Source organism: Andrographis paniculata, unplaced genomic scaffold, assembly GCF_009805555.1.
Source record: "Andrographis paniculata isolate CXL003 unplaced genomic scaffold, ASM980555v1 Contig80END, whole genome shotgun sequence".
Lineage (NCBI taxonomy): Eukaryota > Viridiplantae > Streptophyta > Magnoliopsida > Lamiales > Acanthaceae > Andrographis > Andrographis paniculata.
The window spans coordinates 937,939-955,192 of record NW_026137618.1 but is presented as its reverse complement, the minus strand read 5'-3'; the positions used below and the strand labels follow the sequence as shown (position 1 = coordinate 955,192).

Sequence of the window (17,254 nt, the reverse complement as noted above, 5' to 3'; positions counted from 1 at the left end):
TTGAGTAAGTGACCAACACACAAACATGACGAGTGTCTGATAGGATTCATTAGAAAATATATTTCTAATTGTTTTTTAAGATTTAAATCTCCTTTCGTAGTTCTTTCATTCTCTACACGTCGATTGTATATAGGTTCCGATTTGGCTGTGTTTTTTATATGTTTTTTTTTTTTTTTTGGGTTACATATAAAGTTTTTGTTTGAGCTATGAGATGAGATAGATGAGGGAGGCAGCAGATCCGATTCAGTTAGTTTTTTTTGAGACTCGATTAGGAATAGAACTATGGATGGTAGCGAGAGCATTCTTCGTTCATCTGGGCGGAGGCTTTGGGGATGAATCGACATCTACATCTGCTGCCAACGGTTGCTGCTTCCAGGGTACGTATATGTGTATATACGATTGACTGACTAATCATCTCTGTCTTTCTACTTTCTAAATTATGTAATTGTTGTTAATATATCAGATAAAGTCGATCTGATACAAAAGAAAGGAAAGGTACTCTCAAGTGAGAGGGAAAAAAAGGAAAACAAAAATTCGAATGGCTTCGGCAAGGAGGAAGTGAACTGTGCTGCAGAGGCACCAAAAGGATACAAAAAAGACTCATTGTGTGATCCTACTTCTGAGGTTTGGCTCCTAAATCAGAAAGAATCTTATTGGAGTTTAATAGAGTCCGAAAAGAGTAAGTTTTATTTTCGAGAATTACATCAGTTTATATACAATGATCAATTTATCTCTCACTTTTCCATCGATATATATCTACAGGGATGTCAAGGAGGAGAATAGAGAAAGTGTTGTTTAACGACAAGGAGGGAAATAGCCTCACTGCTGAAAGATCAGCAGAGCCTAAAATTATCATAAAAGGGAAGCGGAAAGTAGGAATTGGCTTTGGATGAAAAGGTACAAGATCTTAATACTCATGTCATAAAGTGAATGAATGAGGATGAGGATCATACACAGCCTTTTGTTTCTTCTTAAGTGATAAATAGAGTCTTTTATTTTGGGAGAATGAAAATAATATCTGTTTCATGACAGATTCAAGCTTCAATTTCCGAGACTTTTCGTCGCCAATCGGAAGCTCTATGGAAGAAAATGGCAACAACCAATGGAGCATTGACTTCAGCTGCAGGAAGTCAGGCCAACAACCGAAATCTGAGGCGTGGAAGAAACACTAGATGCAGTATAGTCTTTGCTTGTTGCCTGATGAATTACATTTGTGTTTACTTTATTAGCTTGTATTGAAATTTAATAGAAGGCTTATTATATCAAAGCATATTACTTGGAATGATGATGATGATGACATTAATTCAGAGATTTTTTTTCAGCATTATTATTGTAATTTTGTATATGTAATGAATGTCATATGTCTGTGTTATAAATTTTTGGGACGAGGTTGTCATCTTTCCTTCGATCGGGTATGTGTTATGCTATACTAAAATTAATAGAAATATGGTCTACAACAAATGCCCGTCTTTAACCTATATAGCTTCTTAGACTAAATAAAAAGCATGGAAACTGTTTTGAGTAGGCACACGAGCAAATGTATTTTTACTAAAAATTTGAACGAAAGGTGAAACTAAACTGATAATGGCGATGATGTGTTTTGTCTCCTAAATGAATATTTTTCGGTCAAGTGGTTTTCCAAAGAGTGGCTCTGCCACAATGGAAGAAAACTTCGATCAAAAAAGAACTTGATAAAATGCCTAACTGATATATCTGAATTCCTCCAAAACCCACAGGTATGGTTCAACAAACGTGAGTTATTTTTCTATTTATTTTATATCAGAAATCGGTGCAACGTAAGTCGGGGAGGAGGTGCAGAAGCAGCTTCTGAAGTAGGAGGTGCTGAAGAAGGTTTTGTAATAGGAGGTGAAGGAGCAGCTGCTGGAGCTTGAGTTGTAAGCTATTGCGGAAAAGTCTCACCCAGACCAGTACTCAAACACATTCCTCACCCAGACAAGTAATCATACGCATAGCCGGGGATATATCAGAAATGCGTGAGACATATGGTGGTCGAGTTGGGGTGTGACATTCTCCACATCATATGGTTAAGGGCATCGACAAGATCATGATCAAAGAAAGAAAAGATGTACAAGGCATGACACGGTTTGAGAGAAATCGATTCAAGAAAAGGAAACAACAACTCATCAAATTGAGCATTCCTTGTAATATAAGTACGAGTTGTACATGGATCGTAAAAACCCTTGTATGTTGGACTGTATCCCAAGAAAATAAATGGAGCACATTGCGGAGCAAGCTTGTGGGATGAATAGTCGCAAAAATTAGAGAATATGCGACATTGGAGGGCCACCAATTTACAACATTAGCTACATTTGCAGTGGCATCAAACCAAAAATGTGCCGTTGCGTGAGAGTGAAATAACATGGATAATCCCATTACAGTGGCACGCCAATGCTTGCGCTCAGTGCACCCTTTTTCCTGTGGAATATGAGGATACAAAATAAGATGATGGATACCTTTGGATTCAAAGAACGCACAAACCCGAGAGTTTGACAAATTCAGATCCCCAATCACTCTGCAATTATTTCATATTGGCCAAAACCTGAGTGCACACAAACAGATGAAATTCGATTAATATATCATAGAAATTTGACTTGGCATGTAAAGGGTAGAGCCTAGTAAAACATGAGAAGTAATCAACAAAAATAACATAATACCAAAATTCATCAATAGAGGTAGTGGGTGCAGGTCCCAGTAAGTCACAATGAATCAATTCTAACACAGTCGCAGCACATTTTTTGTTTACAGTAAAACTGAGTTTTTTTACTTTTACTGAACTGACATGAAGAGCAAATACAAGGAGATGGAATTATAGAGTCACGACAAGTGGCTTAAAACTAGCTATTGAGTGTTGTGAGTGAAAACAACAAGAAGAGCTTGTGTACCACGGTTCAAAACATACAACCCACGATCACAATGGCCCTATGCAATGGTTTTCTTTGTTGCATGATTCTGAATAACAAAGTTATTATCAGAGAATAACACATCAATGGGATAATCACATGTTAACTTGCTAATGGATAGCAGGTTCTTAGTTATGTGAGGAACCACCAATACATCATGTAAATGCATAACATTATTCAATAAAGAAGAACCTGTATGAGAGATAGGTAATAAAAACCCATTACCAACAACAACATTACCATTTCCAGAATAAGCAGTCATATGGGTCAATATGGAGAAGTCTAAAATCATCCGAGGATGGTCTGGAGAGATAGAAGAATGAGAGAAGGCCTATTTGAGGGCAAACCAAGCATCTCATGATGTTGTGCAGTCAATAACTTCGGCCATCACTTCTTTAGAGAGGGTGGAGAAGACGATGCTGAGAAGCTTTTGATCTGTTGTGAACTACATTGAGTCGTCGGGTTTGGGAGAAGAATTTCCCAATGTTTCAGTCACAGTAGGTGCAGGCGCCCTCTTAGAGCCGTCGACGAAATTCATCACAAGGCCAACATCAGTTCTCTGATCGGCAACTTTGATGATTACATCATCAAACAGAACACAATATGATTGTCCAGTGCGCCTTCTCCTCCGCGGTATTCCACTCTTCATCATCTACTTCTTTACCTCTCTGTTTTCCAGATAGGGGTGCCAAAAACCCATGCTGCTTCAGCAAAGATCGCATCTTCATCTGCCATAAGCCAAAACTATTTTTCCCCGTAAATTTGTCAACACTTATGTTGAAAGCAGACATTTTTTATCTACTCATGAAACCCTAGCAGAGCTAAAATAAACAAAAACCCTCGTAAAAAACGACCAGGCTCCAATACCAATTTGTTGTGACAGATAAGGTTTGATGATCAAATAACTAATTGAAAACTTAAAGAATACACAGAGATTTACGGGGTTCACCAACAATATGTTGGCTATATCCATGGACAGAAACGGAGAACAAATTTATTCACAATGGCAAGATTACATATTTCAGAGCCGAGCCCCTTGGCCACTTGTTAGAATGGGAATATATGCCTATTTATAGCATATGCTATGTCAATAATATCTAAATCATATGTCGAATCTAGAATATAATATCTAATATCCAAATCATATCTCTAAATCTAGGATATAATATATAATATCCAAATCATATCCCTAAATTCAAGGCATATCAACAAATCTTCATCTTTTGAATTGAATCTCACTTTTAGATGCATCATTACAATGGGGAATGAACACTTGGCACACTAGCTTCAAGGCATATCATCAGAAATTATGTAGATAATAATAAAAAAAAATAATGAGTGTGTGTACTATATTAGCGTTTTGGGGGGAATGTGTTGAAATTTTTTTAAAAACAAACAGACCCTAATTAGTTTTTAAACTAATGTTACACAAAAAAAAATTGTGTGTCTTACATGAAGATTAAAATGTTACCCTTGTATGTCAATAGTATATATAGTGTTTTTTTTTTTTTTTTCTCGCAAGTCTACTTTGATTATATAGGTTTGGTGGATTGATGTAAGGGCACTTGCTTAGATCAATTTGGCGATGTGAAAATAAAATTTTTTTATGACCTCATCATCATATATGTTGTTCTTTTGGAATTTTACCATTGGATTCATATGGTAAAAAGAACCATAGTTGTGAAATCCTCAAAACAAAGAGGGAAGAACGGTTTTAAGAAAGCCTAAATCTGCAAGTCGTAGTGATTTTGAAATATTGTAATTTCAACATGAGCTTTACTCTAAATTTAAAACATTATTATTTAGTTCGATTGATGTTTGTTTATGTGTTATCAAGAGCATAATTTTTTGCGGGTTGCAGGATCTATTTTGTTCAATAAATTTGTTCATATGCATCTTCATGTTGTTAACTTTCAACACTCAAGCATATTGAATGGAATCTAAAGGGAATATTTAGATGTTCATTTAATATTTTCATATTTCATAAGGAGTATGAATTTTTTCCTACTTTATATTAATCATTCATCACGATGACATACATGGCTTGCAGTAAAATTGTTGGTATTTTGTTTTTAAGAATTCAATTACTTTTAACCATCTTTACCTTATTATATAATCACTGATCAAAGAATTACCAAGGACGGAGAAGAGCATCATTGGTGCTCAAAGTGAACAAAGTTGGTTGTATATACCTCCTGGATGGGCTATCTACTTCTTATAATGGTGCAGGTAAGCAGCAAAGGGGAGAAGAAGAACTTAATCACATTGTTTGAGTAGAGGTAGGTGGTAACATTTTAAAAGCATTAACAAAAGTTTTATTATTTCATTATTACTAAGTATATTCTTGAAAGCATCTCCCATAATCTATCTTATTTTCGTTTTAGGAATTTTCTATTATTCTTCCATATGCATTATATGTTATGTCACTATAAAAAAGTTGAAATTTAGCTCAAAAAAAAGATTGTAGCAAAAATATTTTTGCGACCAAACTCATTTCGTTGCCTATACCACGTAATTAAAGGTCTTTGGCGACAAATATGACTTTCGTAACAAAAGATAAGTTTTTTTGCAATAAAAATTACGAATAGAGATATAACTACGAAAATATGATTTCGTAGCTAAAAATCTTTTGCAATAAAATTAAAATTTATAACTAAAGAGTTTTAGCAACAAAATATCTATGATTTTTGTAGCCAAATGATTTTCTCTGTGAAAAATAATTCTGTAGCTAAAATGTTTTTGCTATGAAGATAGAAATTTTTTTCTAGCAAAAAACCCCTTAAAATTTTTGTAAAAATTTCATTAAACATGCATATGAAAAATTATATATATCATTTTGATCGAAGCTACTATTGTTGGTTATGAAAATGAAAATTTTGAATTTATATTTAATTTGGATGATTTTTTTTGAAAAACATTAAAATATTAAGTCGGTCAAGTCTACGTTGGAGTCCGAATCTTGATCCAACATTAGAATTTATAATTTTAAATTTGCATACAGATATGCTCAATATTCTTTGGGTTTTCTCGGATCTATCTCGGGTCTGATCAAATTATAGTCAAACTTAATGAAATTTTGGATTTAAATATTTGTATTCAGTTTAAGTTTGTATTTATTCATAGTTAATTTATATACTACCATTTAAAATAGTATTGTGAAAAAGAATACATTGCATTTTTATGTAGGAATTATTTCAAAAGAAAATACATATATTTTTCTTTTAATAATATATTTGTGAAAATTTGTAAAATTATTTTAGATATTTATTATTTACCTAGATTAATTTTATGTGGACAAAGATTAAATATTGTTTTTTAATAACATGCCATAGCTTTTATACGAAGGTAACTTCTTCTGCCTATAGATGTATGCTTCATATAAAATAAAATTACGATATTTCGTGTGACAAAATATTTTATTTGTCTTTTGTAAAGAATTTGAGTTGACCATCAATTTATATATTTTGTATGAATAAAATTATATCTTGAAATTTTTTTATTCCAAGTTCCAATACAAATATACTTTTGATTTCATTTTTTTTATTATTATTTATGAACTTAATTAGTATACATCGTGTCTATATTTCATGTAGGTTGTTTTGCAATCATCCGTTATGAAACCTGAATGTCAAAACCATTATTCATCCAAAACAAAATAGAATGTCAGCCTAACATACTTTTACAAAATTTATGTGTTATATTTATTTATTATTAAATAGAATGTCCAGCACAACTATTTTTATAAAAATAGTTATTTTTTATCTCACTAATTTCTAAATTGTGCACCTATTAAAATCAAGGTGTGCATTGAGATTGTTCCAACTTCAGTTCAAATTAGGTAAAAGAAATGATACATTTGAACCAACAATGGGAATGTACGATGAAGTTATTGTGGTTGGAGATGAGAGAATAGATTTTAAGTCAAGGGGAATGATAGAGCCATCCGACCAAGAGACGAGAGAAGGGAATTGGTCGTCTCCTGCACTGAGGAGTCATAGACTTCCTCAAGTCTAAGATAACACCGGAGATGCTAGAGATTCCTCCGTCGTGCGTTGTGTTACGATTTATGGAATAAACTCTATTTTCGTTAAAACACAATTAGGGTACAATATTATATTTATACAAGAGATATATTAGCTAGGATATATATATCAATATATAAAATATATATACAATATATATATCAACACGTTGGAAGGGTTTGTGAAGCCGAGATGAGGATCGAGAGAAAAATCTCTATTGAAGTGATGAGCATGGGGCTGTTCGACACGGATGAAGTGGCACATGACTACCCGACACCGCCGATGTTCGAGTGGGTTGAGCCTGTGAGAGATGTGCCGTTGCTGGAGGCGGCACCTGTAGTGACTGAAGAAACACGAAATAAGATAACTGCTATGATTAAGCATATATACGGAAGCAGTAATGTTTTCTTTATTTCTTGTTCGCTTATCAATGAAAACTTGAAGGGAGAAAAATGTAGCGTTATGATTTCTCCAACGTGGTTGTAGATTTTGAAATGGAGAGCCGTCATGTTCTTGACACGACAGGATGAGATGGCAAACCTGAAACAGGAGATGATCTTCCCACTACAACTGGATTTGACGATAAGGAGCCAATAGCTCAATCAGTTCCCATTTGTTTTATTAATGCCTCCGGTGAACAATATCTTCACTAAATATGCATTTCTAATCTTTTATTTGATACTAATATTGAACTTCCATGAGCTGCAGGTCGATGAAGAGCTCCAGGCAGCTCCAAATGAAGGACGCACTGACAAAAACCATGACCTGTCCTATATAGGTAACCAAGGATTGATTTGCACGTCCTGTGGTCATTTGGAGCTTGATGCATACCAGGTTTTGAGTTCGTGGGTAAGTATATTGTTCTTGAAGCTATACTGCTTCTATTTCAAGAACCACAATCATAGTCAAATGGGCAATTGCTTTCACGTTTGTAGGTGGATAACGCTTGTTTCGATAGGATAGAAGAGGTAGATGGTCAAGAAGGCAATGGCTGACTAAAGAAAATTCTAACATTTGAAAATTATCACTGATTGACACTCTCATATTCGCGTCTCTTTATTCAGGGACATAAACAGAAAATGAGAGAAAAATGTTGTAGAAGAAAGGCAGTACGTGTAAAATGCAGCCTTTGGTGATAGTTTAATCTATTGTAAAAAATAAATAAAAATCAAAGCATACTTCATTCAATTAAGGCCAAAACTTATGCTAGGCATAATTGTTTAGCACATTTTTTCATGTCTTTGACTTGGACTAGCATTAGTTTAGTATTAATTCATTGTTTATATCATCACTTGAAGAAGTATAGCAATACAAAATCCTTTGAGTTCTTCTCTAGCCATGTCTTCTTGTCTGCTTTCTCATTTATATTTTGGATTTTTCCTTCATTCGGAAGAAGAATTAATGAAATTTTATATTTGAGGAATTGAGCTCATACTTATGCTCCAATTTTTGGCGATGAGCTTACAGTCCGTGAACTCGACTGCCACTCCAACCAGAATTGTTGAGATATTTTAGATTTATATTTAATTTAATATTTGTTTATATTAGTTTTGATTGGTCTATTTTAGATTTGGTAAGTTTAGATTACAATTTGATTTTATCCATAGGTTGAGTTGTTCTGATTAGAGTTTGTCGAGTCTCTTTCAACCTATATATAGGCCTCTCCAATACGTTGTCTCCCCTTGAAGAATGCCATGAAATTGACGATTTGGAACGAGATTCGGGGGATAGTGTCAGCAGCAGCAGTGCCGATAGGCCCTATAATTCGATGGCTTCAGCTGAAGAAGTAGCTGGTATAGATGGAGATTCAGTGGATGCTGCCAGCGGAGGCATTGCTGATAATCCCTGATGTATCAGAAGAGTGCAAAGGATTTGGAGAATTGCGGAATGCTGTCTGCAGAGGATCAATATGCACCTGTCCTCATTTTATGTTATGGATGAGCTGTCTGGCGACGAAGACTTCACTCTGAGGAAAAGGGGAAAAGTCAACAACGACAAAAGAGTTGGCACAGCAGACGACAGTGCGCCTGTGGAGGCTTCAGGTCAGTGCAGAATCGGAACTCCAAAACGGAAGGCTGCAACAAATTCTCTTCAGAGGAAGACACAGAAGCGGAGGAGGTTGTCCGAGATTTGTGAAATTAAAGAACAAAGATTGAAGCAGGCGGGTAGAGTCTCAAAAGCACAGCATTTGAAAGCTCCACAGACTGGGAGAAACAGCGGTGGTGGAGATGACATCCCGTATTGGCTTAAGGAGATGACGAAGTTCATGACAGGGGCCAAAACGACTTGACATCTCCTAGTTCCTAGAAGAATCCATTCTCGGACCATCATCTGGGACAATGCATACAGGCGAAGCTGAAGACTGCTCTGCTATTCCGAAGAGGTTCAGGTTTGAAGACGATTTTGTTTCAATAGAGAATAACTGATTCGACACGGACTGAGAACTAATACAGCACTATTTTAATTCAGAAAGCAATATGATAACTAGCGTTGCATTCGAAGTGGATGAGGAGGAGGAAGACACTCAGGAGCGCAGATGTGCTCCAGGGCTGCATGAATAGGCATTCGAAGGCGATAAAGGACTGTATTATCTCTACTGTCAACATGTGGCGATTCATCCGAAGGATATATTGCTTCCTTTACAGAACTAAAATCAGAAAATCAGCCAACTGTTGTTAACATAAAAATTTGTTCCTTCTAATTTATCTGTTCCCCCTAATTCTGCACTAATGTGTTATCTGTGCAATTTTAGGCTGATTTAAAATTTGTGCAGCTACCCCTGTTTATATGACTTCTTTCTCGTTTTGCCGGCAACCAAAGTTCATCGTGCACCGGGAAAGAAGAAGAAGCCGGAGAATGGGGAGGGTCTGGATCTTGGTGTCATTAATTTCCCACAGTAGCGGATGCAGCTGAGGTAAGCTGCTGGACAAGCGGCTCAGTTTGGAGCATCAAGGCTGGTGTACTGGAAACTTTGTACGAACACCAGCGAGAAGGACTGGAGTTGCCCACTCGAAGAACTTGGCGGGGAGTACTGATATTAGCTATAATCTTTTCGAGAAGTTTACAGCGCAGAAGCACATGGAGTAAACAAATGCAGGCAAGGAGGGGCAGAGGACAGGTGCTGAACAGAAATTGCAAGTTCTATGGTCGACACTTCTTGACATGCCTGGAGTAGTGGTTCTTGCTGAAGGCCATACTCCACGTACCCACACAAGTAAGATTTGGACTGCCCTAGTTCAGCTCAAGAGAGAAAAGCGTGTCATATTTTCCAGGATGCGTTTCCGAAACAACTTCGAAGAGTTGTTCAACACCATGAAGATCGTAAGGCCGGCAGTGGCAGGAAAGATTAAGCAGGATCGGACATTTGCTGCGAAATTCTGTATTCAGCCAAGAAAGCTCAAAGCTCCCGGCCTGCTTTTCTTCCTGAAGCAATCAATCATGCAGTGGAGAGGCTTAAAGTCTCCATGTCACTGTTTGTGCACGTGCACAAGGGAACTGTCCTGCAAAATAATCTCCCCGGATTAAGAGACTGTGTCATCCTCCTGAAACCGAATGGATTGCAAAAGAATCTGATCGAAAGGTTGGAAGTGCAATGGTTAAGGAAAACTCTTAAGAGTGAATTTGGATTTTTTTTGGTATCTGCTCATCCTTACCTCACCCAAAAATACAAGTTGCAACTTTCATAATTTTTTTTTTCCAAGTACATGTTTTCTTGTCACGAAATCACATTAAACTGAACTATTGTGTACAACTACTGTTGAGCATAAAAAAAAAAAAAATAGGTAGAATTTTCGAGAATGGGCCTACCAAATTAGGTTAAGGTTTATTTGAGTTTAATGGGCTTTCAAAAGTCCAAGTATAACCCTGTAAGGAAGAAGCTTCCTCGGGAAAAGGCAGGTCTCAGAAGACAAGGTCGGGTGTAAAGATCAGGTGTGATCAGGTCGGGCACGGAGCTCAGGTGTAACAAGGTCGGGTGCAAAGGCCAGGCAGAATAAGGTCGGGTACTGAAGTCGGACGTAATCACGTCGGGCTCAAAGGTCGGGCGTGATAAGGTCGGGTACTGCAGTCGGACATAATCAGGTCGGGATCAAAGGTCGGGCGTAATAAGGTCGGGCACTAAAGTCGGACGTGGTCAGGTTGAGCTCAAAGGTTGGGTGCGATAAAGTCGGACACTGAGGTCCGACGTAATCAGGTCGAGCGCGAAGGTCGGGCATGATAAGGTCTGGCACGGAGATGAGGCAGGGTAAGGTCGGGCGTGATAAGGTCGGGCGCTGAGGTTGGACGTGATAAGGTTGGGCGCTGAGGTTGGACGTGATCAGGTCGGGCGCGAAGGTCAGGCATGATAAGGTCTGGCCCGGAGATGAGGCAGGATAAGGTCGGGCGTGATAAGGTCGGGTGCTGAGGTTGGACGTGATCAGGTCGGGCAAGGAAGCAGTAGATGTGCTGGTCGGGCGAAAGAGCAGTTCCTGGACAGTTGAGGAAAGTTTTAGCTTATGAGCGGGTTTGAAGGCATGACTTGGTGAGTCGGTTAGCACACGTGTCGACATAAGAGAACTTTCGGGGCGGTTGACAGCGGTTGCTGTAACCGACCAAACGACGGTTTAGACCGTTTCTTTAAAGGGTTTTAAAAAGGTCTGTTCCTGACATAAGAAACCATCTTCAATCGACATCAAATTCAAGAGAATTGCTTTTGGGGATCACCACTTTATTTATTTTCCAGCATATAGTTTTATTTTTCTATTTTATTTATGTATCCTACAGTGTTTAGAGATTCCTAATCTCAGGCACTAATTATATCAAATTCGAAGATAATTTCCTATTTTCAGATTTTATTTTTATTGTTGAAAAAATACATCAACAACTATAATTATATATTTTTTCTTAAAACTATATATACTTGCGTGGAGACTGTAATGCAAAAGCAGAAAAAATATGCATTGTTTTGTAAATGGTAAAATTCAATCATTGTAGGTAGTAAATAAAAGCTCAAGGTTGACCATTCTTTTCCTAACATCTTGCACAGATTTTTTGGGTGTATGTGAATTCAGTGGATAAATTGGTCCCAACTTTTGATGTCTAACAAAAATCGAGGTATGATTGAATTCTTCTTTTCGGAAGTTAAAGAGTATTCAAATGGATGTCTGCAATTCTTTGAGTAAGATTAATTTAGTCACAGAAAATGAAATTACTCTTTTGCACATGTAATATTTGATGCTTATGTTACTTTCCAGTTTCCGAGAACTTTGACTGCTAACTGAAAGTTGGTTTCATTAATTTCTTTGACTTAGGATAAGTTAAAGAATTTTTAGAACAACAAATAACTACTTTGATTGGATTGGTTTGGAAAATTGAAATTAGAAATGATGCACTTTTTTGTTTTTTTAGATTTTGTTTAAACAATAGTAACAAATAAAAAAGCTGATTGTTGACCATTCTTTCTCTATCATCTTGCTCGGATTTTCGGTGTATGAGAAAAATTTAATGGATAAGTTAGTTCCAACTTTTGACTTCTAACAGAAATCGATGTATAATTTAATTCTTTTTGGTTGGATAAGTCAAAGAGTATTAAAAAAGATGGGCTGCTTTTGTTGGATTGGTTGTCTAAAATTCTTTCAGTTAGATTAATTTAGTGGTGTGAAAATTAAATTACTTATTTTTGTACATGCAACATTTGATGCATATGTTACTTCCCAGTTTCCGAGAGCTTTGACGGCTAACTGAAAGTTAGGGTTTCATTAATATCTTTGACTTGGATAAGTTAAAAGAATTTTGAGAACAACAAATAACTACTTCTATTGGATTGATTTCGAAAATTGAGATTAGAAATGATGCACATTTGTTTTTTGGAAATTTTTTTAAACAATAGTAACAAATAAAAAAGCTCATTGTTGATCATTCTTTCCCTGTCATCTTGCACAAATTTTTGGTGTATGTTAAAAATTCAATGTATAATTTAGTTCTAATTTAACAGAAATTGAGGTGTGATTTAATTCTTTTTATTGGATAAGTCAAAGAGTATTTAAAAGGACGAAGGGCTTTGATTGGATTGGTTGTCTAGTTAGATTAATTTAGAAGTTGAAAAATTAAATTTCTTCTTTGCACATCAAATATTTGATGCATAAGTTACTTCCTCTGAGAACTCTGACAAGTAAACCTGAAAGTCAGGTTTTGATTAGTTTCTTTGTGAGTTGGATAAGTTAAAAAATGTTTAAAAAAAAAAAAAAAAAAGACAACTACTTTGATTGGATTGGTTTGAAACATTGAAATTAGTACACTTTTATTTTTTGGAATTTTGTTATTGCGGCAATAACCTTTTTGCGTGAAATCATAAAAGTGAAAGGAGAAAAAGGGTTTCACGTCATCTTAAATCTGGATTTTAAAGGATATTGTGTTTTTAATAGGAATTTTAAAATTAGAGAGTTTTTTTTTTAAAAAAATTTTTTATCTGTGTGCATTATTACGTTGATAAGGGGAATTGAAATTGATAAATATTTGAGTTAAGTCGTTTTGAATGGGACTTAAAAAAATATTAGAGTCAAACCTTATGAAAACTAATTGACTTTTAAATTTTTTTAACCATCTCTCCCTCGTTGTAATGTAGACTAATTAATTTCTAAATCTCTATTTATTATTTTTATTTTTTACAATTAAACTTTCAGAAAATTTTTAAAAGTACTTTAATTTTACAAATCATCACCTTCAAAATATTATTCAAACAAAAAAACTTAAAAAAAAAACACAAATCACTGACTAAATACATAGGAAATATTTCTTTAAGAAATTTCAATTTTACTAAAACTCTCTTTTACTCAATTCATCATGTCTGCTTAATAGATGCATTATCTCTTTTTCCATTCGGCAATACATTGCCTTTTCCAAATCACTAATAACAAAAGTATGGTTTGTACAAAAAAAAAAAAAAAAATTAACAAGAGACAACTAAAAGATAATTATTTCAAAATTTTATTATATATAATACACTTATCTAATAGAAGGACAACAAAGTACACGGACAAAAAAATCACTAGTAAAAAATTAAGAGAACATTCTTCAAACCTTATAACTTGATCTATCCAATCAAACACATTTGGTGCAAACTTGGAACCATTTAAAATTAACAATCCTTCAAAAAGAGAAATTAAAAAGTTACAAAATTCATCATTAGTCTATACAAATCACAACCTATTCTGTATATTTGTGCATTTGAAAATCATTGAAAACCTATAGGAATGGCAATCAATTATATTTTGTTTATGCCATAAAACAAGCTAAAATTACCAAATGATAAGAGGGAAAAAAAATATTTTCCAACTTAAAAAACTGCACAACCAATCACAATCAACCAAACAATTCCCAAACAAAAGTGATCAATCCACTCATCAATCTGTTTCCTTAAAAAAGCTTTAACTCAACACTTACCTTTATACTCCCGGGAATATTTTCAACCTCTGATACCAAGGACTGGATCAGGTCAGCGTTCTTCAGCTGGTGAATGATCTTTTCAAATATATCTTTTGTCTTCATGTGCTGCATCATATCTTCAAGAAACCTGTCCTCAATCTCCGGCATCTGCTGCTTTAATATATCCTTCTTGTTCGAAGAAGAGCAGAAGATAAATTCTGATAGGTCGCGTTCAGATCCTCTTTCATCAGCATCATACTGACACGGAAAAACTCAAGGATGAATATTATTTTGACCCTTTGCCAGGAATGAGCTTTGACACCTCGACTGCTTGCATATCATTGCAATCGGTTGGTACTTGCGACTTGTATTTTTGGGTATGGTAAGGATGAACAGATACCAAAGAAAATCCAAATTCACTCTTAACCTGTCAACTAGTTTCTTTTGCAATCCAATCGGTTTCAGGAGGATGACACTTTCTCTTAATCCGGGGAGATTCTTTTGGAGGACAGTTCCCTTGTGCACGTGCACAAATGCTGACATGGAGACTTTAAGCCTCTGCACTGCACGATTGATTACTTCAGGAAGCAACGCAGACCGATAGGTTTGGGCTTTCCTATGTGAATGCAGAATTTCAGCAAATGTCCGATCCTCCATAATCGTTTCTGCCGCTATCGGCCTTCCGATCTTCAGGGTGTTGAACACCTCTTTGAAGTTATTTTGGAACGGCGTCTCGGACAATATGACACACTTTTCTCTCTTGAGCTGAACAAGGGATGTGCAAATCTTACTCCTGTTGTTACGAGGAGTATGACCTTCATCAAGAATCACTAGTCTAGGCATCTCAGGAAGTGTCGACCTCAGAACTTCCAAGTTCTGTTCAGCACCTGTCCTCTGCCCCTCCTCGCCCTCATTTGTTTCATCCATGTGCTTCTGCGCCGTTAACTTCTCGAAAAGATTGTAGGTAATCCCCAAAAGGCTTCCCCCTTTCTTCCACGAATATATTTTGACCATGCGGATAGCCTCCATACCCCAGCATCTGATCTATGCCCCTTTAAAGAGATGGTCAGCAGCCACACTCTCGTCGCCGATGAACGCCGGATTGTTCAGGTTCTGGAAATGAAACCCACTGAACTCTGCTTCCCAGGTACAAAGTATGTTGGCTGGGACGATGATCAGGGGAAGGCAATTTGGAAACATCTTTAGATATGTCTCAAGGAATACAATCATCAGACAGACGTGTCTTTCGAATCCCTGGTGCATGAGAAATAATGCATCCGCCCAGCCTAGGTAGATTAGAGTTCTTTAACTCGGCAAAAGTAAATGCATTTTAATCCCTGGATACTTTTGTTTCGATTAATTCTCAGCCTCATGGTCTGTTCTGCTGCTATTTTTTTCTTGTTACAGTTTGTTTGAGAAATTGCACGATGACTACAGATCTGTCACTCTCTTCTGGAAACACAGTTAATTCATCCTTGCAAATCTCTTCCCATGATCAACCTAACATGAGTCTTGTTCGTCTTACTTGATATGGAGCACAGTGGTCTTAAGAGCTCTCTCAACAGAAGGAAGAAAGGGATTCGTGACTGGGGAAATTAAGCGACCTCAAAACCCAGTAGCTGCCCTAAAATGGGAAAGAAATGACGATATAGTACTTAGTTGGCTGTTGAATTCGATCTCTCCACAAATTACAGTTGTATTCAGTCCCATCAAGACAAGTCATGAGTTATAGGAGAAACTCAAACTTCGCTATGGTGCACAACGCCCTCTCATTTACCAAAAGAGGAGAGATCTTAGTAGGCTCTATCAAGGTAATCTCTCCATGGCTGCATACTTCAATAGAATGCAGAGTTCGAAAGATGAGCTGTCCTGTTTGGCACCTGTGCCTGTTGATAGAAATGAAGTTGATTTGTATCTCCACAACCTAGAAGCAATTGATTATTTGATGGGCTTAAATGACAATTTTGATGCTGTAAGGAACCAAATATTGATGATGGATCCTTTGTCGGATGTAAACAAGATATATGGTATACTCTCAACTGTAGAGAAACAGCAAGAAGTACATGATATGTTAAAGGATCCTTCACCCACTGTGTTACTTGCTAACTCAAGAACCAGTGAAAGAAAGCTGGATAAGTCATTAAAAACGAATTTGGTGTGTGATCACTGCAAGAGAAATGGACATGTCAAAGCTGAGTGCTAAACTTCACGGCTATCCGGAGTGGTATAAGGAAAGATTGGATAAGAAAAGAAGGGAGAAGGGTGAGGTTACATTGCAAGCAGGTGAGGATATGACATTAGCTGCTTTCTATAATGCTATTTAACTCTGCATTCAACATACCTCATCTTCATTATCCAATGAAGCCTTAAGCGATCTGATGGGATATAATGAAAGCTTTTGAATCCTGCAAAACTCCAGCTAAACAAATCAAAATGTTTAGCACTTACCATATAGGTACTGTTTGTCTCAATGCATCTAATGAGGTGAATAAACTTAGAGGTTGGGTTCTTGACAGTGGAGCCACATGTCATATAGCTAATGACAGAAGGTTATTTGATTGTTTGATACTACTTCATAGTCCTATTAAAGTCTTCATGCCCAGTAGAACAATGCACTTAGCAGAGTGGACAGGCATAGTGCAATTGAATGAGAATATTACTCTTCTTGATGTCTATTTTCTCTCTACCTTTAAATATTGCTTGGTATCCATATACAGATTGTGCTTGTCACCAGAATTATCCGTGGTCTTCAAGAATAACCAGTGTTTAATTCAGGACCATGATCATCATGTGCTTGGAAAAAGAGTGCTTGAAGGACAGCTGTTCTAACTGGAAGGTCACACCGATCAAGTGTGTGCTGTCAAGCTAGATACTCCTTGGCATCAAATATTAGGACATCCATCCAGTTTG

At 36.3% G+C, this 17,254-nt stretch overlaps 2 protein-coding genes across 2 annotated transcripts; both read left to right on the top strand.

Annotated features, from left to right (window-relative positions):
• The first annotated feature begins 286 nt into the window (after nucleotides 1-286).
• Nucleotides 287-1,246, top strand: LOC127240894 (uncharacterized). Its single transcript, XM_051259745.1, has 4 exons — nucleotides 287-377; nucleotides 464-679; nucleotides 763-897; nucleotides 1,033-1,246. Exons 1-3 carry the CDS (start codon nucleotides 287-289, stop codon nucleotides 891-893), a joined length of 438 nt encoding a protein of 145 aa, XP_051115702.1. The 3' UTR covers nucleotides 894-897; nucleotides 1,033-1,246.
• A 14,160-nt stretch (nucleotides 1,247-15,406) lies between these two features.
• On the top strand, nucleotides 15,407-16,547 carry LOC127240893 (uncharacterized). The gene is made up of 2 exons (XM_051259744.1): nucleotides 15,407-15,529; nucleotides 16,077-16,547. The coding sequence occupies exons 1-2, from the start codon at nucleotides 15,407-15,409 to the stop codon at nucleotides 16,545-16,547; spliced, it is 594 nt and encodes a 197-aa protein (XP_051115701.1).
• The last annotated feature ends 707 nt before the right edge of the window (nucleotides 16,548-17,254 follow it).